General features: G+C 55.9%; 12 protein-coding genes across 12 annotated transcripts; 6 read left to right on the top strand and 6 right to left on the bottom strand.

Annotated features, from left to right (window-relative positions):
* Positions 1–6: 6 nt before the first annotated feature.
* On the top strand, positions 7–700 carry PG985_009787 (uncharacterized protein; the record flags this gene model as incomplete). Its single annotated transcript, XM_066829555.1, has 2 exons — positions 7–16; positions 273–700. The coding sequence occupies 2 exons, from the start codon at positions 7–9 to the stop codon at positions 698–700; spliced, it is 438 nt and encodes a 145-aa protein (XP_066681945.1).
* A 44-nt stretch (positions 701–744) lies between these two features.
* PG985_009786 (uncharacterized protein) lies at positions 745–1261 on the top strand (the record flags this gene model as incomplete). Its single annotated transcript, XM_066829554.1, has 3 exons — positions 745–787; positions 854–1090; positions 1152–1261. The coding sequence occupies 3 exons, from the start codon at positions 745–747 to the stop codon at positions 1259–1261; spliced, it is 390 nt and encodes a 129-aa protein (XP_066681944.1).
* A 2977-nt stretch (positions 1262–4238) lies between these two features.
* PG985_009785 (uncharacterized protein) lies at positions 4239–5778 on the bottom strand (the record flags this gene model as incomplete). Its single annotated transcript, XM_066829553.1, has 2 exons — positions 4239–5610; positions 5666–5778. 2 exons carry the CDS (start codon positions 5776–5778, stop codon positions 4239–4241), a joined length of 1485 nt encoding a protein of 494 aa, XP_066681943.1.
* A 1764-nt stretch (positions 5779–7542) lies between these two features.
* Positions 7543–8815, top strand: PG985_009784 (uncharacterized protein; the record flags this gene model as incomplete). The annotated part of the gene is made up of 2 exons (XM_066829552.1): positions 7543–7755; positions 7838–8815. 2 exons carry the CDS (start codon positions 7543–7545, stop codon positions 8813–8815), a joined length of 1191 nt encoding a protein of 396 aa, XP_066681942.1.
* A 305-nt stretch (positions 8816–9120) lies between these two features.
* On the bottom strand, positions 9121–12430 carry PG985_009783 (uncharacterized protein; the record flags this gene model as incomplete). Its single annotated transcript, XM_066829551.1, has 3 exons — positions 9121–11255; positions 11329–11367; positions 11431–12430. The coding sequence occupies 3 exons, from the start codon at positions 12428–12430 to the stop codon at positions 9121–9123; spliced, it is 3174 nt and encodes a 1057-aa protein (XP_066681941.1).
* A 1096-nt stretch (positions 12431–13526) lies between these two features.
* Positions 13527–14123, bottom strand: PG985_009782 (uncharacterized protein; the record flags this gene model as incomplete). Its single annotated transcript, XM_066829550.1, has 1 exon — positions 13527–14123. One exon carries the CDS (start codon positions 14121–14123, stop codon positions 13527–13529), a length of 597 nt encoding a protein of 198 aa, XP_066681940.1.
* A 297-nt stretch (positions 14124–14420) lies between these two features.
* Positions 14421–14663, bottom strand: PG985_009781 (uncharacterized protein; the record flags this gene model as incomplete). Its single annotated transcript, XM_066829549.1, has 1 exon — positions 14421–14663. The coding sequence occupies one exon, from the start codon at positions 14661–14663 to the stop codon at positions 14421–14423; it is 243 nt and encodes an 80-aa protein (XP_066681939.1).
* Positions 14664–17837: 3174 nt separating this feature from the next.
* PG985_009780 (uncharacterized protein) lies at positions 17838–18146 on the bottom strand (the record flags this gene model as incomplete). The annotated part of the gene is made up of 1 exon (XM_066829548.1): positions 17838–18146. The coding sequence occupies one exon, from the start codon at positions 18144–18146 to the stop codon at positions 17838–17840; it is 309 nt and encodes a 102-aa protein (XP_066681938.1).
* Positions 18147–18466: 320 nt separating this feature from the next.
* Positions 18467–18854, top strand: PG985_009779 (WSC domain protein; the record flags this gene model as incomplete). Its single annotated transcript, XM_066829547.1, has 2 exons — positions 18467–18749; positions 18817–18854. The coding sequence occupies 2 exons, from the start codon at positions 18467–18469 to the stop codon at positions 18852–18854; spliced, it is 321 nt and encodes a 106-aa protein (XP_066681937.1).
* Positions 18855–19480: 626 nt separating this feature from the next.
* Positions 19481–20056, top strand: PG985_009778 (uncharacterized protein; the record flags this gene model as incomplete). The annotated part of the gene is given in 3 exon segments (XM_066829546.1): positions 19481–19625; positions 19645–19781; positions 19862–20056. 3 exon segments carry the CDS (start codon positions 19481–19483, stop codon positions 20054–20056), a joined length of 477 nt encoding a protein of 158 aa, XP_066681936.1.
* Positions 20057–20637: 581 nt separating this feature from the next.
* PG985_009777 (uncharacterized protein) lies at positions 20638–21864 on the top strand (the record flags this gene model as incomplete). Its single annotated transcript, XM_066829545.1, has 1 exon — positions 20638–21864. One exon carries the CDS (start codon positions 20638–20640, stop codon positions 21862–21864), a length of 1227 nt encoding a protein of 408 aa, XP_066681935.1.
* Positions 21865–22148: 284 nt separating this feature from the next.
* PG985_009776 (cytochrome P450) lies at positions 22149–23897 on the bottom strand (the record flags this gene model as incomplete). The annotated part of the gene is made up of 3 exons (XM_066829544.1): positions 22149–22351; positions 22381–22684; positions 22755–23897. 3 exons carry the CDS (start codon positions 23895–23897, stop codon positions 22149–22151), a joined length of 1650 nt encoding a protein of 549 aa, XP_066681934.1.
* Positions 23898–24148: the final 251 nt, after the last annotated feature.

The raw sequence follows: 24148 nt of genomic DNA, 5'->3' as shown, positions 1-24148 counted from the left end.
CTTCCCATGGGACCTGGTGAGTCATTTTCATCCGCGAATATATAACAATCACGTTAACCTTATTTTTCCCACGAGAGTCTGAACAAAGATGATTTTTTACCTCATTCTTTTTGCCCTAACTGGAGTTCTACTCATTTGCAGGTATGTCAGCCTTATCCCTATGGGGTTTGTTGTAATTCCCCGACCACGCATGAAGACGCAGCCAGCTAACAATATTAAGCAGAGTAGAATGCTAAGCAGAGTAGAATGCAGTCGCGACGAAGCCTGAGAAGTTCGTCGTCCGCAGGGCTACCCGTACAAGGAGGAAGCAATAATCCTCAACACCAACACCAACACCAGCAGCAGCAGCAGCAGCAGCAGCATCAACAGCAGCAACATCAGCAACATCAACAGCTTCAGCAGCATCAGCAGCATCAGCACCACCAGCACCAGCATGAACAGCATGAACAGCACCAGCAGCACCAGCAGCACCAGCACCAACATGCGCATCATCATCTGCTACCGCAGCATCACCAACAAAACCCACGTCCCCAACAACAAGACGTCCAAAACAACTCGGACAAAGGGGGGAATCGTCCGGAAGAAAATGCCAACGATGCCCCCCCAGGTCATGTGCACTCGCTGGCTCCACCGTACCCGCCGTACTACCGACCGCAACCCCCTCCGCCGCCGCCGTCGTTCACGGGAGCGCCAGGGTTAGGATACATGCATGATCGTGTGTATGACTACCCAGCAAGACCTGCGATGCGGTACCCCAGACCGCCGCCGCCTGCCGAATACCTTACAGGTCAGTCTGCGGTGGTGCCGCCCCAGTCAGGCTCCCTGGATTACCATGCTAATACAGCGAGTTCAGCTCTCTATAACGAGCTCCCACCTTACAACCCCCCGCCACCTCGGCAAAATGCCTACCCCTCCTCGTTCGTGCCCGGCTTTGCTGGGAATGAGGCCAAGCGTCGCCGACGACGGCCCGAGGAGATTGAGCGTATCTACCAGTGCGGCTGGGACGGCTGCGAGAAAGGCTACGGCACCCTGAACCACCTCAACGCCCATGTCACCATGCAGGGCCATGGCGAGAAGCGCAAACCAGAAGGTAAATACCCTCTCCATTCGCTCCTTAACAGGGCAAGTCCACGGCTAATAGGTGCTGACAGAGTTCAAGGAAATCCGGAAGCAGTGGAAGGAACGCAAGAAGGAGGTGGACCGACAGAGAAGACAGATGGACGACGATGCCCAGAAGTCCGAGGCATCGAATGGAAGATGATCGCCCCCTTGGGGGCATGGAACCCCTTTTGCGTCAGCTTTTCTGGAGAGGACTGCTGTTACAGGGACATGAAGTTCGACTTGTTGGATATAATACACTCATCATGGCGTTCGGTACCCCCCGGAGAAACAAGAACTAGTATCAATCTTTTACGTGACTCGAGAGCTGAGTGTGGGCAACCCTCAACTAATAGACTTTTCTCTCCCACTTGATATGACAGCAAGCTTTACAATGGATTGCTGAGACGGAAGCCACGAATCAGAGCGGTGTAATATTGTAATTTTCTTCTCGGATGGTTTGGTTTTGTCTGTCACATTAACCCGTTCCGATGGCACCTTCAACTTAAAGTCACGAACGGCCCAGAGAAAGTTTCTGTACAGCCATGTGCAACAGTAGCCCAACGGGATATGCAATCGACGAATATAACGGAACTTTCTTTTCATCCCCACCCAACAAAATACAGTCTTTGGTCAGAGACCCGATTGGTGATGCTGCCTCTATGCATGCTTCGGTCGTCGGCACTGCCGCTTTGGCCATTGCCGATGCTCCCCGGTGGCTTTCTCGGGATCTCGTGGTCCCGCAGATCCTTCGCCGAGGCGTTCGGCGCCGAATATCAGCTTTGCCATCCCCAACACGCGATGCCGTTGCTCGGGTTCTGTGGTTGTGGCTGAGTAGGCTCGCTCTCGCGTTCGCGTGTAGTAAAATGTGGCTTAGTCTCGCAGGCGCGTAGTCCGCCAGGTCCGTGCATGCCCTGGCCGGAGGATTCTTGGGTTTGGCTCGGATTCCGAACGGCTGTCATCCGGAAAACCGGTAGGGCAGACCAGGATACAGATGCACAACAGGCACAAAGCTGTCAATGTCACGAGAGAATGGGTCGTGCACAAAATCTGTCACCCCGGATGGGCTTTGCTTTAGTACCACAGCCCCAAGAAACTTGGACGTGTGGATATTAGCCCGATTCCGCCCGCGAGAACGAGATTGGGGGTCTGCTGGTTGACGTTTCCCGGGTCATCTCATCTCGTTAAAGACAGCTATCATACTTTTTACTTTGAAAGCATCCAGGATACTCGCATCGGTACCCTTGGAATACATTTTGGGTTTGGAGCCTGGCGTAGCTCAAAGTCTATCCTGTCCTTATCCGCCTCACAGACCAATTGCAAAAGGGAGGAGCAGAGTGCTGGCCATTCTGCCGGCATCATCGCGCTGCTCAACATATAGTGCCATTCGATATGAGCTCTTGTTTACTGAGGATCGGCGATGCATCCGCTTCTTAGCTGACTGGTGGCATCGTCCGGCAAGACACGAAAAAGGGGGAAAAGCAAAATGCCATCTAGCGTGAAGTGCCGCAGCCCTCAGGGGGCGTTGGCATGGTTGGAGACGCGAAGGCGATAAGCAAGGTGTGACGTATCAGCTATCAACCACCATGACAAGTCGGAACTCCTGACTTTCAACCTTGGTTCACCAGATACCGTCAGCTCAATAATGGCTTCAAAATCGTTCATGGCAAAGCATATCTCTTCTGCGCGGTGTCTTTTCCGTCGTGACTAGACTTAACGGAGGTTTTGAATTAGCAGAGAGAAAGCAGCGACTGTCGAACCTCAATGGGCTGAGTGACACGACAGGTTCCTGGTGGCCGGTATGGTGGACATTCTGGCCTGTGCCGAGTGCAACACAGGCATGTGAAAAGTACGCCGTGGGTGCGACCCGCTCTGGAGGACTTTTGCATGCATGCCAATGCGGTACGTGATGTGACGACTTGGCGCTCGAATGCAGGGATGTGGGTGACGTTGTAGTCGAGGTGGACACAGAATTAGACTGGCCCAAGAGCAATGCTTCGCGTGACACAGGAAACAGATGTGTGTGCCAAAGGTGATGGAAGATGGGTTCAACACGTAACTTCATCACCTTTCATCGCCAATCACTACAGTCGAAGTCGAAGTCGACGATAGAAAGAGCCAAGCACCATGGACTACTACGCTGATAGGCCGCCAGTTGTGTCAATCCCTCGCCCCGGTCCATCCAAACCCACCCGTTATTGACGTCGGGACAGTTCCGGTCGACCGGCGGTGCCAGAGCCTGAGCCAGGTCCAGGACGAACCCGAAATGTTCATAACCCGGCACGACCATGAATTGGATAGCATGCATGCACCGTGATCTGTGCGCATGCCAAAAAGGCACAAGCAAACACCGTCCCACTGTATTCCATATTCTCGGAATAGGCAAAGATCAGCCCTGGCCCCTGTCGTTTTCTGAGCGACCCGAACCGTCGGGAAAATTTTGTCAATTTCAGGACAACCAACAGCATCTCTGGGACCACACCTAACCAAAGCGACAGAGGAATCATTCCACTTCCAAGAGAATATCTTGCCGAGCGAATGGGCTAGACTCAGCCTGAGGACCAGGTTCGCCCATTGAGAGGATGATCCCCGGATCCTGACTCGAGTGTCAATTGAATTTACCTGATTTTCCCTGCGCCCAGGGCAATATCCAAACCGACTTCATTTCGCTGGTTCCAGGGTCGACTCGCTTGGCAAGACGGCGCCCCCTGCTTGCATCCATGGAGATCGACTTCAACGGTCAGAATGACGGTGCAAGGGAAACAAGAACGATGTGACGTGAGGACCTTGTCGACATTTTATGGGAATATGACCATCGCACCATGTGACACGATTGACGAGACCACCACCATCGCCGTGGCATTTCCTTGGCTGCCATTCTTGGCTGGCTGGCTGCATGACATGACCCGACGATTGGGTGCTGACGTGGGGCTATCTCAGGTCACACATGGAAGCGACAATTGACAAGCTATTTGATTCCACTCAATTTGAATCGGGTTTCACTTCACGCGCAAGGCCAATCTTCAGAATGGAGGTATCAAAATGTAAACATTAAATCACTAATTGCTTTTTGCTCCACCATGACATGGTAGAGATGGTATATATGTACATGTGGAAAAGAGTAGAGAGACACGCCTAGCCTAGATGCGCTTGGGCGCCTCGGCGTACTTTGTCCACACCGGGTGCTTCATCAGCCGGTCGATGGCCGAGTTCTCGACGCCGACAATCATCTCGATGCCGGGCTTCTCCGGGCGGTCGGGCAGCACGATGTGGAAGCCGTGGCAGACGCCGACCGAGGGCGCGCGCAGGGCTTTGAGAGAACCGCCGAGGGCGGGCCCCCACTGCAGGCCGTAGTAGCCGTTGTCGCGCCAGTTGGACGTGATCATGTTGCGGCCGGGCACGTCGAGGAAGGTCTGGGGCGCCAGGCGGTTGAGGTCCTCGACGCCCTCGAGCATCGACTCGAGCTTGTGCACCACGTCCGGGTCGTCGGAGCGCTCGGCCACGGACCGCCGGCACAGCACGGCCAGGTCGGCGAGGGAGGAGTCGCGCACGACGCGGCGCAGGTCGTGGAAGACGGGCGCCCAGGCCAGCAGGTTGCCGAGCGTGTGCTTGTGGATCTTGGCGCGCCGCCGCTCGTCGAGGGCGATGATGACGTGCGAGGGGCGCTCCGGGTCGTCCTGCAGGGCGGCGTCCAGGTCCGGGTGCTGCACCTCCATCACCACCTTCCAGACGAGCGCGATGAGGGCGTCGTTGGTCGACACAAAGGCCGGCAGGTCCTCGTCGTCCTTGAGGGACTGGAGGTGCTCCGGGGTGGGCTGGCTGTCCTGCTTGAGCTGCTCGAGCGCCCGGGGCGAGAAGTGGAAGACGTGGGCCTGGTGGATCGGGGCCAGCAGCTTGGGCGGGGGGCCCTCGGGGACGAAGGGCAGCACAATGTACTCCGGGTGGGTCTCGACGATGCCGCCCTTGCCGGGGACGGTGACGCAGTCGGCGGGCAGGTGCGCCCGCTCCGTCTTGTGCAGCCTCTCGCGCTCCTTGAGCAGGGCGGGCACGTCGACGGGGTCGGCGACGGGCAGGCCCTGGGCCTTGGCCACCTCCTCGGCCAGGACGCGGGTGAGGATGTAGGTGGTGGTGGCGTCGGCGGCCGAGTGGAAGATGCCCATGCACAGCAGCAGGCCGCCCTTGATGAAGTTGGCCTGCAGGTACGTCGTGTGGAACCAGAGCGCCATGTCGTTCTCGTCCACCCAGAGCCCGCGCGGCGCCACCTTCTCGGGCGTCAGGAGCGACTGCGGGTACTCCTGCGCCTTGAACTCGGCGAAGCTGAGGGCGAAGTCGCCGTCCCCGCGCAGGTCGTTGACCTTGAAGTCCTCGATCTCGCCCTCGGGGAAGCGCCGCCACTCGAAGCGGCCGGCCTTGCTGCTGCCGTCCATGACGGGCACCATCTTGTAGCCCGCCGGCGGGCAGCGCGCCTTCAAAGCCACGTAGGCCTTTTTGAGGAGGGCTGTGACATTCTCACTGAGTGGTGTTAGTTGTTGCTCGCGTCAATACTTGTTAAAGGGGGCCAACTTACATGTCGTAGTCCTCGGGCAGCTCGAAGCACAGGACCTGTCGGATCCAGCCCTTGGGGCCCATGTGCTCCGTGTTGAGCAGGTCGGTGTGGGAGTACACGTCGGGCGACGCCATCTTGTCTCTCGCTGAGATACGTAGATAAAAGAAAGACTGGAGTTTGCAGTGCAGCGAGTGAGGTGTTTTTCGTTGGGCAAAAAGAGAGTGTGTGAGGGAGGACAGGAGCGGTCTGGTGTGTGGTCTGGCGAGCTCAGAAACATTGCATGACACGCACGTGGCCTGGATTATAAAAAGACGAGAAAGTCACCTCCTGAGTCGCATCCTGTCGTATGATGCCGAGGACATGGTTGAAGATTGTGATAAAATCTGTCGTCGCAATTCGGACCTGCATAACCAACGTGCGAGCTGGGGCGGTACCGTTCTATTGGTTCCCAGGCCCACTCGCACTATTACCCAGACTCGACGCCGTTGGGGCGCCCGTTGGCTGCTGTGCCGCTGTCGACCGGGGGCAGCAGCAGTCCTGTACTTTTGCTGCAGGGGAAATGTGCGAACAATATTACATGAGCCAGTGGATACCTTAGCTCGTACGAAATAGGCAACTGTCATGTTTCTCGGAGCTCTTGAACGACCGCATTTGGACGCGAAACGTGCTCCTTTTGCTGCAGCGCGCCTCCGGTCTTTCAGGGGACATTCATTGTACCAGTTTCGCGCACGGTCATTTTCAGCCCGACTCGCAATTGGGTTTTCTTTGTTCAGCTAAGTAGCGGCAGCTAAAACAGTCAGATCTTAAAGTTTCAACGTCGCGGGACGGCCCTGGGGACTCGGGCGAGATGAGGAAGGCGCCATTCATCACAGGCCATTCGAGGTAGCTACCTGTTACCCGGCTTCACCCAGGAACGGGGTTTCTCAGGGCCAGGACCAAGACCAGGACATTGGATTGGCCGGCCCCTTCGGTTCAGCAACCCGGTCCCACCCGCGGTCCCTGGCAAGGCCCGTCCGCGCGCCCCTCCGCCCCTCCGGATCCACCGCGCAGTCGGACCGTTAGGCCTGTCAGACCTGAAGACATCCACCCCCCGCGCCGCACTAAAGTACCGGGGAGGGCTTTCCTGTCCCTCGCTCGGATGGGGTTACTGGATTGGGGCGGGTAGCGCGCTTACTGTACTTACTCGCCTTGCGTCTTGACTCTGCCCTTACCAAGGGACAGAGGACTTTTGATAATTACGTACTCTGCTGGCATCAAAAGTCCCTTACTGCGGTCCACTGTGGCCCCTGTTTTCCCATCCGTCCCACCCATCAGGCCACTCTTTGTTCGTGTAGCAAGGAAGTCCAAAGGGACGCCAGCAATGACCGCGCCGAAACGAGCCAACCCAATGCTGATGATGATAATACACGCCTTGGTTGGCAACGCCCGGAAAAGGACGACATCCCCTGCCATTGCTTTCTAGAGCCAGAGCCGGGAAGTGTAGCAAGGCAATCGAGGTTCATCGGCTTGCTCGCAGCCAACAGCAAGCAGCAAGGTGTCATGCATGCATGTCGTGCCGAGAGATTTTGTTGTACATACCCAAGGCCGGCCGTCGTTGGCGAGCCCATGGGCGTGGTGGTGCCACCCATCTACCTAACATGCGGCACGACGACTGATTGGCCAGGGGCTGCATGCCAATTCCCAGGACCTTGCCACCGGTAACCAAAATCTAGCACCTGTAGATTAGTCGGAGTGTAAAAAACGTTCTTCAAGTATCCAGCGGCCAGCCCATCTTTATCGTGCCTATCAAGTTTTACTTTCTCCTCCCGGGCAGTTGATCGTGAACAACCGTAGGCAACACCTGGGATAGGATGACCACGACGACGACGACGACAACACAACAGCAGACGAACCTCACCATGGCCGAATTCCAGATGGACCCGGTTATCGAGGCCGTGTTTGGCCCGCCTCCGCCCGGCATCAATCTCAAGGATGACAACAGCATCATCTACAACATCGTCGCCTGCGTCTTCTTCGTCTTGGCCGTCATCTCCGTCATGCTCCGAGTCTACGTCCGCATGACCCGAGGCGCCAAACTGGCCTTGGACGACCACACCATTGTCGGAGCCATCGTAAGTCGGCATCATCTTGTGGGAAAAAAGGAGAAGAATCGAAGGGCAGTGTCTAACATATCATGATGTCGCATCGAAACAGTTCACCGCCGGCGCCACGCTGTTCATGACGCTGTACGCCGCCAAGTTCGGCTCGGGCCAGCACATCTGGGCGACGGACAAGGAAAGCTTCATCGTGCTCCTGAAGATGGTCTACGCCGAGCCCTGGATCTACGCGACGGCCGTGACGGTGACGCGGGTCAGCATCCTGCTGCTCTACCACCGCCTCTTCGACACCAACACGACCAGCAACATGCTCTACGTCTGGCAGACGCGCTTCGCCATCGCCCTGACGGCCGCCTACCCCCTCGTCATGTACATTGTCATGTCGGTCGCCTGCCGGCCCCTGTCGCACTACTGGATGCAGTACCTCGGCGAGACCGAGGGCACCTGCATCGAGGTCATGAAGTTCTACCTGGCCTTTGGCGTCCTCAACATGGCCAACGACATCGTCATCCTGGTCCTGCCCATCCCCACCATCGCCAAGCTGCACATGGACTGGCGCAAGAAGCTGTCCATCATGGGCATCATGCTGCTGGGCGCCTTCAGCTGCGTCTCCAGCATGATCCGCATCTACTACCTCGCCAAGCTCGCCGAGGCCGCCGACGTGTCCTGGTGGTTCGGCCCCGGCATGGGCTGGTCCTGCATCGAGCCCTCCGTCGCCATCATCACCGCCTGCCTGCCCACCCTGGCCCCCCTGTTCCGCAAGACCAAGCCCGCCGCCGCCGGCAGCAGCCAGTACTACGCCAAGCACAACGCCTCGGACGCCCGCGGCACCACCAAGTCCACCAGCCTCAACGCCGCCGAGCGCGGCGGCCAGGACCAGTGGACCCGCATGGACGACGACGACGAGATCGAGCTGACGCGGAATCAAAATCGCCTGTCGGCCTGCTCGGCGAGCGGGAAACTGTCGGACCCCGACACGGTCCACGAGGGCGTCATCACCGTGGAGACATCGGTGGACGTCTCGAGCTCCCATTCGCATAGCAGTGGGCCTTGGGGAGACAAGTCTTCCTGGTAGATGGGAAGGAAACCCAAACACAAGTGCCGCGATCCGATCACTATCACTTTTCTTCTTCATTGAGCGTCTTCTGTCCTCTGGCATGCCTTCCCGAAAGTGTTTCGGTGGGATGGCATTTTGTGACCAGCCTTCGTTGTCTTCTAGAATATCAATAACAGGGAACACAAAATTAATTCCTCTTCATTGTACATGTACTTCGTAATAATAATTTTGCCTACCCTACTTCAATTCGAGTCTGGTATATAAAACACATATATGTTGAGATTCCCAAGGAAGACATTGCGAAACATTCCGGTTCGGAAATCTTATTCCTCCTCCAATTCCTTGCATGTGAGCTCCAGTGGACGCGACCACTTACCCAGGTTTGAACTGTTACTATCAAGACGACCTGGTCTCGTAGATGCCCTTTCACGCATGTCAACAGCCATCTGACGCTGGCCATTCGCAAGGTAGGCCACAGCAAGTCTGCGTTCCAACCAGAGTATCAAGGAATCCCTCCCGTTGCGCCGAGTCTTCAGCCTGACAGTACATTCCAGCAGGTCAATGGCCTTTTGGTTCTGCTTATCCTTCAGGTATGCCCCTGCAAGCACATACTCTGACCAGCTCAATCGGCCCATCTCTTGGTCGTCGGACAGTAGCCGTTTCCTTTCTACCACAGATTCCATTATCTGCAGTGCTTCTTTGATCTGTCCGTTGGCGATGTAAGCATCCCCAAGGCAATATTCCGACGTTAATCGGAAGTGATCCCTTTCGTTGTTCACTGTCCTCTGCACCTTGACCAGATGCTCCAAGACTTTAATAGCGTCTTGTATCCTTTTGTCTCTGAGGTATGCCCACCCAAGCCCGAATTCAGTCACCATTCGATCATGGTCTGTCTCGAAAGCCAATTCAGATCGCAGTTTCATCACGTGCTCGAATATCTCGATGGCATTTTCCGTTTGATCGGTGTCTGAATATGCCCGCGCGAGCTCGTGTTGGCAGTGTAGGACAAATCCATCTTTCTCGTCGAATATCGTCCTCCCTAGTTGGACCAGGGGTTCGAGTTTCTGGATTGCTTCGTGGTCCCGCCCGCAGTCTATGTATATGCTCGCAAGCCAGTGATCTGCTATCAGCCGCTCCTTGGGGTTTTCTTCGGATTGTTCCGCGTACCAATTGGAAGCTGGTTCTAGAAACGGCACTGCAAGCCTGGCCCGTCTGCTTTGTCCTAACCAAGACCCCACTTTGAAGGCTAGCATGTATTTCTCTTTGATCTCGAGACCCTCGTTTTCATTGAGCAGCCTGAGACTGTGCGGAATACATTCTTGCCACTCCTGAAAAAGCGACGGCTGGGATGGCCAAGTAGATGGCAAGAACCTATAGACGTGTTGAACAGCCTCGGTGGTGGCCTTGTGTATACGCCCCTCCAGTTTTAGCCAGACCCTTGTTGCCAAGTGGACTAGCCTATGCATGTCATATACGTCTTCCTCCTCGCGTGACACGAGAAACGAGTATCCAGAAAGAGTCCCAATGGTATGCTCCATCGATTCCTCAGAGCCAAGTGTGGGAAGCAGCGACCGCGGAATGGCTTTCGGCTCAATGCAACAGATGAAGGACAACAATTGCGCGGCTGCGGCGTCGGTCTTCTGAATCTGGTTGAATGACACGATCCACGTCGTGGCTACCGAGTTCCGTGACCCCCGGTACCGTGTGCTATCCTCGAACTCCCTGCTAAGTAAACTGGTCATATCTTGCTCGGTGCCGCGGATGAGCTTTAGGTACCTCTGCAGAGACACGTGGCGATTTCGGTTAAGATAGGAAGCTGCTTGTGTTATGGCTAGCGGTAGGCAAGTCAGTTCGTGCAACAGCTCGGTCGTCATGCGAGGGTCGCCCAGAAGATGTTTGCGGCTCAGGGAAGTCCTAAGCAGATTTGTTGCGTCCCGCATGCCCATTTCTTCCAGGTGAATGTTGTTCCCTCCCGCCACAGACACCGCGACGTCGGGTGATCGAGTCGTCACGATCGTCAAGCCAGCATCGCTCTTGGGAAGGTAATTGCAAAGCCCCCGGGGCGATTGAAGCACTACCCCTTCGTCATCTGCATTATCCACAATCAACACCCAATTCCCAGCCTCTTCCGAGCTGAGATGGCTGTGGATGGCAGATTTATGATCCTTTTTATTAGGATCAACCAGGATGCCCATCTTCCTCGCAATTTCCATGTAGGCCTGCTCGAAGCTCTCCTCGCTGTAGGCTGGGACCCAGAATACGGAGTAGTCCGGTTGGTTCTCTTTAACCCAGTATGCGAACTGAAGGACAACTTGCGTCTTGCCTACTCCACCAAGTCCCACGATAGCAAGTGTTCGACAGGTCTGGGAAACGAACATGCTTTCTTCGAGAGCTTTCAGTATAGTTTCCCGGCCAGTGAAGTTCAAGTTTCGCAGAAAAGGGAGCATGACGACACGAGCTGTAATGGCGTAGTCACATCGAGGTTGGTTCAGGCTTGTCAATTCAGCGCAAGGAGTTTGCTATTGACTTACAGGAAGGTCCGGTGGTATTTTCGGGGGAAGTGTGAGCTTCTGCTAGGATCAGCGAATGTCCGACAAGATTTTCGCGGATCCTTGCCAGCCGACATCACACACCTGGAGGAGGCGCCGTTGAAGGCACCCAAGAGTCTAAGAACGACTTCATGCACGCCGCCGCCGTCGCCGCCGCATAGTGCTGCCACGCTTTCATCTTGTGACTATCCGCGTAGTCACAAGCACCCTTGATCACCACACAGGGGAATATGTCCCAGACGCCCGCGCTCTCCATCTCAAAGGCAATCACCTCCTCCTCTTGCGCTAGGGCGTCTCGATCCTCACCCGATTTGAGCACAGTGTCTCCCGACGCAATCAGCCCAAAATGCACAAGCGGCGGCGGGCTGTCATCCCCCAGGCGGCTACGTTGCTTCAGCGGACCGACACAGCCGCAGTCGTCACAGAGCTTGCCGTCCGCGACGTGGCGGTACGTAGCATCGAATAATTGATCCGAGTTGACACCTGGGTACTGTGCACCAAGGGCCGGCTCTTGTTGGATGATGGCCAAGTAGCGGAGCGACTTTGCTTGAAGTGTCTTCCGGCCTCGAAACCCCTTGAGCTTCGCCAGGAGGCTGCGAATTTCGGTATTCGGCCGACCCAGCGAGTCCAGCAGCGTGTCTTTGCGCTCAAAGCGCTCAGGGAGGCGTCGCCCGAAATCGTACTGGATGATGCCATCGCTGATAATCACATCCCCCAGCACAATCTCTTGCCCGTCCCGATCCGTGGGGACGACGCCGCAAATCCCGACGACCAGAGCCAGCCGGATGCCGGGGAAACTCGCTTGGCAATGAGCCGCTAAGGCGGCCGCGTTGGCCTTGCCCATGCCCGGCATGTACGCAATCACCACATTGTGCCGTCCGATGACACCGGTCGAGTAAGCGTTCGGGTCGCCGGGGGCTTTGTCGTAGGGCGGGCCATCGTCTTCCCAATGATGATCGAAGAGGGCTTCAACGGCATCGGCTTCGTGAATGAGGGCACATATGATGGCAATCTCGAAGTCGCGACGAGTCGAGGGTCGTCGGGGCCGGACTTGGGTCTGCGCCTGGGCCTGGTGATCGCCCATCGCGTTGGCGTATTCGATGGTGGCGTGATTCAAGATCCGCTACTGGGCTTCGGATTCAGGATAGAACGGAAGCTTTGCTCAGTAAAGGGTCTGAATTCTGGAGCATCTTCTAATCATTGGTTGGCGCCTGGTAGAGAAGAGTCCCAGTGTTCATAAGCGCCAGCCTGATTCGGCTGAGATTGATCCTACCCTGACCGGGCGATGACCCCGCACGGCAGTCAAATCAGCAACATATTCGGTAAGTGTACTGGCCGTAAGGCAGAACAGATTGGGCTTGGCTAGAATGCGTCTCTGGCATTCGCCATTGGCGTCGTATTCATGGCCATAAGCTCCGGCTAAGCGGCCCCGAGTCAGCGGCCCCGTTTCTATTGATATTGAGCTGTCATAGTCTTTGAACACCAGCAGCAGCTTCAATTGTTATTTGGGTAGGCACCGGGACGGTTTCACAATAGCCAGTCTGCAATGATTCCAACCCAACATGCGTAGGAACAGGAGTCCAGAAGAGACAAGGGGGTATGTTGTGCATCAGAGACGATGACGGCCAAATCACGGGCCATGTTGTACTTCTCTACCCCCCTGGAAGCAGGCTGTGTCACCTCCTCAGCTGTAGAATGCCCCAAGTATCTGCCGACAGTCTCAACGGGAAAAACATTCAAATCACGAAACAGGTTCGCTTCAACGATCGCAAGCCATAGTGAACGGAAATGGTGCACATGGAGGCACATAAACGATGGGCGAGATCAAGTCCAATTGAGACAGGCATATCTACCTACTACTTTCTGACCTGTCTGTCAACTACCTCCCCGCCACATGATTTTGCGTGGACGTATTCTCAGTTCTCAATCAAGTGTCTGCAAATAAAACAGAGCGTACCTAGCTATCTCAACGACTTGGGCACATGCAGATGCCAATGACTTCGTGGTCCATTTGATCTGCCCCTTTGGTTCCTGCAAATCTCCAACCATAAGTGATCACTTGAATGTCAAACTCTACGCGAATCCTTTTGCGACAGCTTCCAGAAAATCAAATACGGCCACCAACTCCCCACTGTTTCTGGTGACAGACAGCCCTCCAAAAGAACCGATGCAAGCTCCGATCAACGACGGAGGATCCACTTGTTCCAGGCAGCGCTGTCACGGCTCAGGGGCTCCAGCACAGGAGGTCGCCAGCCCACATTTTTCCAGCGTAGGCCGTCTCGCACATAGTAGTGGTCCCGCCGACTGAGCGTGAGCGGTCCGGCATGACACCTGAGGTTGACGTGGAAGAAGACCCGGTTGCCGTCGAGAACTCGCCCCAGGTCCAAGTGCAAAGGTACCTGAATAGGCAGCCCGGTACTGTCTTCGGTAGTGGTGTTCATACCCGCGGCCACGACGGCGGCTACAGACTTTTGCTCGTAGGAGACAAATTGCGTGGTCGTAGTGGTGGTAACGTTGGACTCGCCAATGTCCCAGGCGTTGTAGTAGGCCGAAACATCCACCGACAGCTGCTTGTAGGAGCCGGCGCACGCGGGAGGCTGTGGGACGTTGAGGACGACGTTGCCCAGCGCATGGGTCACGGCAAGGGCGGCGACGAGAGCGACCGTGGGACCCATGGCTAGGCCGGTGTATTTAGCTGCTCGGAGGAACTCGGGCGCTCGAAGCAGGTTGGAGACTTGGGCGCAAAGCGAGCCGAACCGAGACAGGTGAGACTGCATTGGATAACGAAGTCAGACAGAAGTCACAAACAGGCGACAATGGCCAACAACAGCTGCATCACTTACCATGCAGACAATTCGAAGCTTCGAAAACAAGGCCTTGGTCTGGGCGATTGCAGCATTGCCGCAGGCTAGGACATTGTGGGCAGTGACTCGAACGTGAGCAACGGCGGTGCGGGCGACGGCTCGAACAAAGCGGTAGGGCTTGTGGAGAGCGACCAGAGCGTAGAAGAGGACCTCGATGCCGAGGAACAGAAGGAAGTTGGTCAAGAAGAGGAACCAGTGGCCAATCGAGTACTAGACGATCTGGAGGCGGCTCCATCGCTTCGGCTGCTCCTTGGACGAAATCTTCTGGGGGGTGTTCTGAGTAGGCATGGCGACTGGGGCAGACGATTTGACATCGGTATTGGCACGTAGCTTGGGCTGCTTGCGCGGCTGGGGAGGTGCGGTGGGAGCTGCAGTTGCAGCAACGTTACGGCGGCCCAGGACCAGCCAGTCGTCATCCTGGTCGGCGGCGCCAGGCTCCCGCTTGAAGAACATGTTCACGAAGGCGGGTGGTTGACTGGTTGATTGGACGTGATGGAATGGAGGAAGCGCGGCAAGAGGTGATGGCGGATGTGGTGCTTCCAAAGATGGGCAATGGAGAGAAGATGATGAAAGTTGGAAGTTTGGAGACCAAAGATCAAGTGGTGAATGTGGTGACTGTCAAGTGGAAGTGCCCAGCATGAATTGCGCTGGAGGCAAGCTGTAACACTGATTGACAGAAGGTCGAGACGGGAGCAGTGGGATGGTTTGGAGCTGGAGGCGGGGTGCTGCTGTTTCGTGGGGGTTTCTTGCAGTGCCCCACCAAAGCTTCTACGCTGTGAACCTTGTGGGAATTGCGCCGACTGATTACTGGAAGACTGGGAACAATGACTGCCGACCGGCACAATTGCTTGATTCGCACCCGAGCAATTACATGTAGGCAGGGAAAACATTCGTAACAATGGTCTTATGGACTTCTTGTTCCGTACATTGGGCATTGTAAAACAAGTTGAGTTTTCTTCCAATGCGAATCTAGCAAGTTGAGAAGTTCTTGTAGGTCTTGTACACAAATGAGCAGCATCTTTTGCCGACCAGTTCGTGGGAGCGATGCATGTCAGCTATCGCACCCAATCTCATATCCTACGTTTTTGCAATCCATATTCACATATTCACTAGATATCCAGGCAACGAGATGTCCCGACAAACTTGGGCGGGCGGGCCTGAGTTTTGCTCAAGCTTGCCGCCCAGGCCGCCAGATCTGTCAAACACGCATTGCAAGATGACTCTGCTGGGCAAAGTCGCAATGCACGACTAATGCGTTGGGAATGTAGGGTCCTGGTGACATGCTGCAGAGGGTATCTAGGCTCTGTAGTTGATTTCGCCCGTCTTGAATAACTGTCTTACCTGAACGGGCCTGGCCAATGGGATTGCCGAACCCAGTCGCAATCCGCCCGATGGGGAAATGGACGTACAACTGGCATCTGCCCCCAGGATGCCCCATGTTGATCAAAAGTGGTCTGGCAAAGTATGGGGTTCGCTAATGGCCAAGATCACGGCGCGAGGGAGTCAAGGCTATGTACTGACTGTTTCAAGTCGATCGTAAGTCTCAGGATGTAGCTGTGCCTGCTAAATGCTGCATGCCATGTTGATGCCGAGCCGAGAACTCGATAAGGCAGAAAATGACGAGATGGCGGATTGAGACGCCCACCACCAAATCTCTGGCGACAAGGTGCCCGGCACCGGGTTCAGGAGAGGAGCCCAAACATTGAGTATAGCAGCAGTAGTCTCTACATCTAATCATGGCAATCATATCACTGGTAAGAAGTGCACTCGACCCCAGATGCCAATGGAAGTATTAGGTTACTGGTCGTTTGAACAGTTGTCCTTTGAGGCACATCAGCACATCCTAACCAACCTAGTCATTGACGGCGGTCGGGGCAGCATGGCTACTGAGTCCACCGCGTCATGAAGATGCGTTTGCAGACGATTCCTTCGGCGTCTAACTTCCCCGTCCAGCAGCGGCAGCAGGCCGACAGCGACAGCCCAGGCGCACCAACGCCAAGATCACAAGGCTTCGCAGCACAGATTGCGCGGTTGCAACAGAGCCGGATTAACAATGTGCATCTTGAAATGCTGATAAGCCAACCAGGCGTCACAGTGCGCCCGGCAATAAGGTTGAAAGCACCACGGGAAGTAAATATCGAATGCGGTCTTGGTTATCTGAATGGAGGCCGCAGAATGTGCGCCCGTCAAATCCCTACCGAGATCGTCCGGCTGCAAGAAATGATTTGGGCGACGGACAGAATAATTTGGTTTGTCCTTCGCTTAAATCGATCGTAATGGCAAAGTGTTGGTGGGCGACGAGAACCCGCGTGCTTTGGCTAATCTGATATGAGGCTCGATAAACAGACGTTCTGTCATCCAATTAGGACCACAAGCTTGTGTAGTGTAGTGGCTATCACTCCAGATTCTGATTGACCATCAATATTCTGGCAACCCCTGTTCGATCCAGGGCACGAGCTGACTCTTTTCTTTTTTCTCCTTCCATTCTCTCTCAACCCAGTTGGCCTTGGGTTGCTTCAGTTATTTTCCTTCTTTTTTTTTTTTCTTTTCCTTTCTCTCCATCCTTTTTCTTGAGGGGATGACTTTAGCCAAGCTCACTGCGAGTAGCTCGATTTGCAGTCTTTTGTTTTCCTTTTTCTGAGTTGCCAAGCAAGCGATTGGCGATTGTTCTCCGTGAGATGTGGGAGGGCGAGGGGTGGGGCAGAGGAGCCTGTAGAGTCGCCCTCTTAGCCGGGCTGTCAAAGCGGCATTGTTCGCAATCGCATCCTTTGGCCCATGATCAAATGGGATGAGGCTGCAACAATAGAGCCACTGGTCGCATTAGAAGGGGATAAATCTGTTTAATGTCTTCACCAACTGTGCAATGATTATTTTGTAATGGGAACGAGCTGCAGACTGCCTCACTGCCGCATTGCTACGAAGAGCACCCTCGGTTCATAAATACAGCTTTGCCACAGCCGCTCGTTCAATCAACTCCATTCATGATGCATCGAAGCACAGGAGCCCCTAACCATGGAAATTGACCGGGAATCGTTGTTACTAAATATCAACAATTGTAAGAACAGCATGTCTTTCCGTTGGTCCAGCGGCCAAAACTGCACGATCTCATCGTCGCATCCCGAGACGATGCCTTGCCTTGTTATGCTGGTGCTTCTCGTGGGATGCACAGGTTGCACAATGACATACATTCCTCATCCCGGGACGGAGGAGGCGCAGTTTGCCAGTACGGAGATTACGAGCCCGACACATCTCGACGTTGGGCCGGTCTGCCCGTCACCAAGCTCGCGACACACGGATGATGATGGTATCAGGACGAAACAAATCAGTGCACACGTTTGATTACTTGCTATTGGCGGAAATGGTGCTGCAAGTGCCCAGGAGATGTGACAGAGTGGGCTCTTTTGAAGGATTTTGCAGCACTCATCTCCCCCTTAGTGGGCTGCGGGCGCTCCAAGCTCAATCAGCAGCTCGTGAAAGTTGCAGCAGTCAGTAGCCGACAAAGTTGGGACAGGCAAAGCATCAAAGGTTGCTCTTGAGTCTCGATATATGCTGTCGCATCCTGTTGATGTCGGCCTGCCTATTGCTGATCACCACGGCCATGTGGTAAACATGGAAACCAGACGGAGATCATTCGGAGCTGTAAGCATCTGGGATCATGGTCAGATCATGGGTGGAGCCGATCGAGGGAGTTGCCGCTTCCCAGCCAAACGAGCTGGCTAGCGTGCCGAAAGACCCGGCGAGGCGGTCAACTGCTGTCTTCGCTGGGCCGCTGGGCTGTGCTGTCCCCTCTCGAGTGGAGAGGGCCGGGAAGCTGACAGCTGCTCGCGCTCGCGAAGCTATTCTAGGCAGCAGCAATGGAGCGAATGTCATTGGGCGGCTGCTGGCGAGACTCCATCTCAGCTCGCCGGGGCGCCGCGCCCGTTCCTGAGCCGTCATCTCTTTCCATTATCACCGTCCCACTATCAACACGAGGTGCTTATACGATACCGGCAGTTTGGGAGTGGGGGGAAGATGAGATGAACGGCCCCTGGCCCGGCGCTAGACTGCAAGTCTCGTCCTTAGCTGGGCCAAGTGCATCCATTGTACTAATAAGAGCTGGTGATCGCGACAAGCTTCTCTCTCACCTTTTACTCTCTCTCTCGACACGCCGCTCTACCCACCCAGTTCTCTCGTTCTCTCTCTACGGCAATCCTGACCCTCGACCAACCAACAAGCCTGTCTCATCCAGTCACCTCGCTTCAACCTCTGCCATCAAGATGCAATTCTCCGCCGCCCTCGCCCTCGTCGGCGCCTTCTCCGTTGCCCAGGCCTACAGCTTTGTCGGCTGCTCCGCCACGGCCGTGTCATCGGTCAGCAAGACGGACATGTTCATGAGCTTCGGCCTGTGCGAGGATTTCTGCAAGAAGGAGGCGTGTGGCGCCCCCACCGTCATGGCGCTGTCGGGCAACCTGTGCCACTGCGGCAAGATGCCCGACCAGAACGACCTCGTCGACGAGGCCCTGTGCAACACGCCCTGCCCCGGCTACGGCATGGACAGCTGTAAGTCTCTGCATGGCCGTCTTAACACTCAGACCATTCTAGTTGCTAACTCGCTTTGCTTCTACAGGTGGTGGTCCCAACACCTTCTCCATCTTCTCCATTTAACCGGTAGGACAGCTCGGCGTTGGGTGGGAGATCTTGGTCAGGGTGGCAGGTGGTGTGTTGGGCAGCAACCCGACATGTTGGAAGGACAGGAATATGGTTCGGCACAACATCCATGGGGACTGTATACTGTTATAACCACACTTTTACATCTAATACACCACCCCAATGTAATCGTTGCCAGAACACTGTTATGCCAGGTGTGCTGGCTCCTGTGACATGAATGCGGGACAGAGCTTCCAGCCAGCGACGGGATAGGCGATCATGGACAGGACACCGGAGTAACCAAACAGTCATCCTTCCTTTGGATAGCATCAGATGGGATGTGGTTAACTAATCATCCTTTTCCAGTCATTGCATTTTTGGTGAACGTTGGTGATACATGCTTTGGAAGTTAGATTTGAAAACTTGCTGATGCTTGTTCCATTGGATGGCTGTGGCGACGTCATAGCGTCGGCCCCAGTGGTACCTGCATTAGCCCTGAGACGGGCGCCAGGCCCCCCACCAGCAATTGAATCAATCAATCGCTGAAGTCAACCGTCAGCGCGCAACTTCTCAGACCCAAAGTGCACCACTGCAGCAACACGGCAGCTTCAATATGGCAATCACCACAGGTCTTTCAGGACGCAATGGATGGCACAGCCATAGCCGCTTACCACTACTGCCGTAGTGTCTGTCTTCAGTTCAGCATCAACACCGACATTCCCTCCAAGTCATTTCGCGACCTCACGAGCGAAGAACCAGCAGCAAACTCGACCAAGATCCTCACCCGTCGTCTTCCACCACGCTCGAGGACATATCCGACCGCAGCCGCCGGGCAATTCCTCCGATTCCGATCCTGCCCTACTCGAGAACGATCGTGGTGTTGTCGAAGACGCCGAGCTCGAAGTCAAGCTGGAGGACTCGAAGGCCGAGTACACCAAAGCCGTGGTAGGGCAAATGCCCGACTGGCGGGGGCTACGTCAACCAAAACATCCAGGGGTCACAATTCGACCTGTTTTCTGCGCAAGGGGCTGGAATATGCCACGAGGAGTGTTCTGCAGACCCGCGAGGCCGTACGGGAGCTGGATGGCCTCCACGCCGTGCTCAACGTGTTGCGCCTCGGTCCGAGCTGGTTCTATGCAGTGCTGCAGGAGCACCCCGCGTTCGCCCGCGAGTTGGAAAGCCGTGCATTGGTCAAAGTCGAAACTGTCGAGCAGGAGTAGGCATGGCTTTTCTTTCACCTTTGCTTCGGAGTTGAGAGCAGGGTGGATGGGTTCTTGAGGATCAGATACCCCTTGTTGTTATCGGTTGCAGGTGAGTTATTCGGCTGCCTGTAGCAAAGCTTCTGGGTCGTTTTCTGGGCAGCATCTTGCTGAGACTCGACATTTCATCAAAGACAGGCTTTCGACCCATCGTCAAGTCCATGCTTGGGGCTATAGCTTACAGTGCTGATTGAGTAATGACCTTTGTGACGGGAGCAAAGACAAAGCCTTTGTTCCATATCGAGCTACACATACCTAGTGCGTATCGAAACATCCATGAGGCTTGCGAGTGTCAAAGGTATTGTTATTCTCTCTTGACGCAACAGTAGGATAGCTGCAAAACAACTGCGTTGAGATTGATCTTGTTACAGTTACTATGTTGTTCTCGACCAGCCCTTCCGGCTAAGTATATATAGGTCGTGGTGGTCACCGTTATCCTGTCCATCCCATCTTCACCACACACACCCCTCACTCCAGACACCCCTCACTCCAGACACCTCATTTCAGACACAAACACCTCTCTGATTGACACCACCGACATCATGGCCTTCAAGAAACTACTCGAGAACTACTCGAAGATCGCTCCTTCGTACAGCCTGGTCAACTATTTCTGCTCTCATCTGCAGCCGCCCAGTGCTGCTGCGCCTGTCCAGCAACCGATGATGGCCCCCGACCTGGGTCCCGTTTGCATGGCTCCTGACCCGATGGCACCTCCGCCTCTGCCTGCAGCTGCAATTTCGCCTCCACCTGCACCTGTACCTGTATCTGTACCTGCACCTGCATGTACACCTGCATGTACACCTGCATCGGCGCCGCTTGCATCGCTCTGGCACGACGGTCCCACGCCCATCCTCCACGGGCTGTCGTCCAAGTCCTCCCAGCTGTATGACACGGTAAGCCTCCAGTTCTCCAACTTGACGCACTCGTACTACTTCACCCACTACCTGATCCCCCTGCTTGTCATCTACCTGCTGTACCGCCTCTTCTGTCTCGTCAACAACAACTTCCAGGCCTACCTCGACCTCGGCCGCGGCGGCACCCCGTCCACCTTCCGGGGCTGGATCCGGACGGTGCGCCTCAAGTACACGGCCCGCCTCGATGTCCTGGAGCCGCCCCGCGTCCCGCCCTTCCTGGAACCCTACCGCGGCCGGCTGTACAACCTGGCGCCGCGTGAGGGACCGCGCCCCACGGTCAAGGGCGTGGCCCCCCAGCGCCAGGTCGACCAGAAGGCGTCGCCCTCGACCTTCTTCCGCCTGAGCAACATGCTGCGCCAAGAGGCCGAGGCCCACCCCAAGCACCTCCGCATCGACACCTCCTTCCTCGAGGGCCACCTCCAGGCCCTGCGCAAGGTCCCCGCCGACTGGAGCCAGCCGATGGGCAAGGACGCCATCAACGGCCCCTGGGAGTTCGGCGGCGAGATCGCCCACCCCCACCGCCTCGACGGCTCCATGCACGTCGTCCTGCACCCCGAGGACGTCCGCACCGTCCTCGAGGCCGGCTGGGGCGAGCGCCACCCCCTCGCCATCGCCACGCCCTTCTGGAAGTTCGTCAACCACTTCTGCGAGGGCAACCGCTGCCCCGTCCCCGAGTACCTCGTCATCCTCTACGCGCCCCTCACCGCCCAGCACTACGCCGTCTTTGAGGAGATCGTCCGGGCAGCCGTCTGGTTCGCCACCGACGGCCAGGTCTATGCCGTCGACGAGAACACGTACCCCATCGAGGGCCGCTTTCTGCCAGGCAGGATGTTGCCCTCAGCCTCTGCGGCGTAAGTCATACCTCCCATCTGTCTGAGGTAAGTTGTACCTCCAGCCATGTTTTTGTTATTGTTTTCCCAAGTGGTACCTTTTGGTCCACCCATTTGTTTCTTTGTTTCCCCAAGCTTTTAGGCTATGAAGGTAAGACAATGCTTGATTACCATATCAAAGAGTAGTTCTGTACTCCACGAGTGAAAATGAAAAATGAAAAAAGACAAAATTTACCCAAAACGTGCCATTCCGTATTGAACTTGCCCAAGTGTGACAGTTTTCAGAGAGAGAAGGCCCCCCCATGTCCCTCAAAACTCCAAGCCCAGCAGATCCCGGGCAATCTCTCTTGTTCGCTCCGCATCCGCCACCACCCCGGCTCGCTTCTTCTCGCTCCTCGCCGTGAACAATACCTCGGGGTGGATGGGCTCCGTCACCGTGCCGTCCTTGAAGCCCGTCTCCACGCTGACATCGAACTTGCCACCCGGGGGCGGGCGGATGTCATAGGCCCAGACTACCTTGGAGGCGGCCAGCAACACCGACGGGAAAGCGAATTGTTCCCCGGGCACTGCCGGCGGCCGGACCCGAACGCGTACAAGGCCCGGCGCCCGCTCTTCTCAAAATTCTCTGCCGTCGCAGTGATGGACGGGCGAAGACCGAAGGGGTTGTCCAAGAACCGCTCCGGGATGAAGTCGTGGGGTCGGTCGTACTCGTCCTCGTTCCGGTGGATCGTCCAGGCGTTGGCGATGAACATGGTGCCTTTGGGGAAGAAGTACGGCCCGAGGGTCTCGTCGCGGGTCAGCACGTGCGGCAGTGCTTGAGGCGTGGTCGGACGCCATCGAAGGACCTGGAAGACATGGGATCAACTATTGGTGTCTTGATTTGTTCCCCCTTTTCCATGAACTCCATTGACTCACCTCTGACATACATGCTTTGAGATAGACGAGTTCACCAAGCCTTTCGCCACTGAGAGGCTCACCTCCGGCCACCCTGTCGATTTCCTCTTGGGCCTTGAGCAGCGTCTCCGGGAAGGCAGCAAACGCCACCATGAGGTTCTTGAAAGTAGACAGAGTGGTGTCGACGGCAGCACCCACGGCGGCCTGACCCACATACGCCAACTCCGTCGCGGTGAACTTGTTGTTTTTGTCCAGCCCATTGTTGTTGGCTGCCTGTTCTTTCATGATCCTGGGCAGCAGGCTGTCGAACCCGACCGACTCGGGGTCCTTCTCGATCTGGCCATACGTCTTTTTAGCGCCGACGAGGTAGTTGTTGGCATCCTCACACAATAGCTTCCGGGCGTAGCGTGCCTTGGCTTTCCATTTAGCCCCCAGAAACTCGGGGACGTATTTCAAGACGGGGAAGATGTCGACTGGCGGTGCGGCGCCGGGCAAGAGCACCCCAAGCAGTTCTTCCTGGGAGTGACAGACCTTGTCGGCGTAGTCGGCCGGCATGTCGCTTAGCCGCTCGCCCGTGGTGGCGACCAAGGGCACTGCCAACGCCCAGTGCCGCAGGTTCCGCTCATAGTCGTTGCTGCTGTTGTCGCCGCCGCCAACAAGAAACTTGCGGCACAGTGACGCTGCTTCCGACTCGAGGAGTGGCAGCAGCCTCTTGATGCCGGCCTGGCCCAGGATGAACTGGAAGGACTTGCGCCATCGCCGGTAGTACTCGTCGTACTGAAGTATGGCGATGCTTCTCTCCTCGGGGCCCGAAAAGACGTGCTTGGTGAGGATGTGGTTGACGGGGCGGTCGGAGCAGATGGCCCCGCGTTTGTCGAACAGCTCATGTACCAATTCCGGGGTGTTGAGGAGGACCAGGTTGCCGGTCCCCGTCTTGAGGCCGACAATGTCACCGTACTGTTGCGCCCACTGGTGAAACTTGAGGTACGGCTTTTGAATGGGCATCTGGTGCAAGTTGCCCAGCCCGGGGATGATGGGCGGCCCGGGCGGGAATCCCTTGGGCCGAAGCGTGCCCAGCACCCATCGGACCAGCAGCAAGGCGACCACCACTCCGGCACCCAACAGGCTGGTCGCCACCACTCGTAGTGGAAACGCTTGGGACATTCTTGCTTTCCAACCCAGCCTCTGCCGAAAAAAAGAAGTGAGAAAGGCTAAGGGAGGGAAAATCAACTGTCGGCAGACTATGTGCGGGATTGTAAGCATCTTGCAGTATTCGTGGGTTTTGGTTTTTCCAGCCAATGGTGGACGGGTCGGAAACGTCGCCGGGTGGGGATGAGCGATACGGTTTTCTCAAAAGGGCAAACCGGTCGCATGCGCCGCATAGCTGCATAGCTGCATTTGACCATTTCCCGTTC

This window comes from Apiospora marii, assembly GCF_038362585.1.
Source record: "Apiospora marii strain CBS 49790 chromosome Unknown utg000006l_segment0_segment0, whole genome shotgun sequence".
NCBI classification, from domain to species: Eukaryota; Fungi; Ascomycota; class Sordariomycetes; order Amphisphaeriales; family Apiosporaceae; genus Apiospora; species Apiospora marii.
Note: the sequence above shows the minus strand (reverse complement) of the source record. Positions and strands in the feature narration are given on the sequence as shown.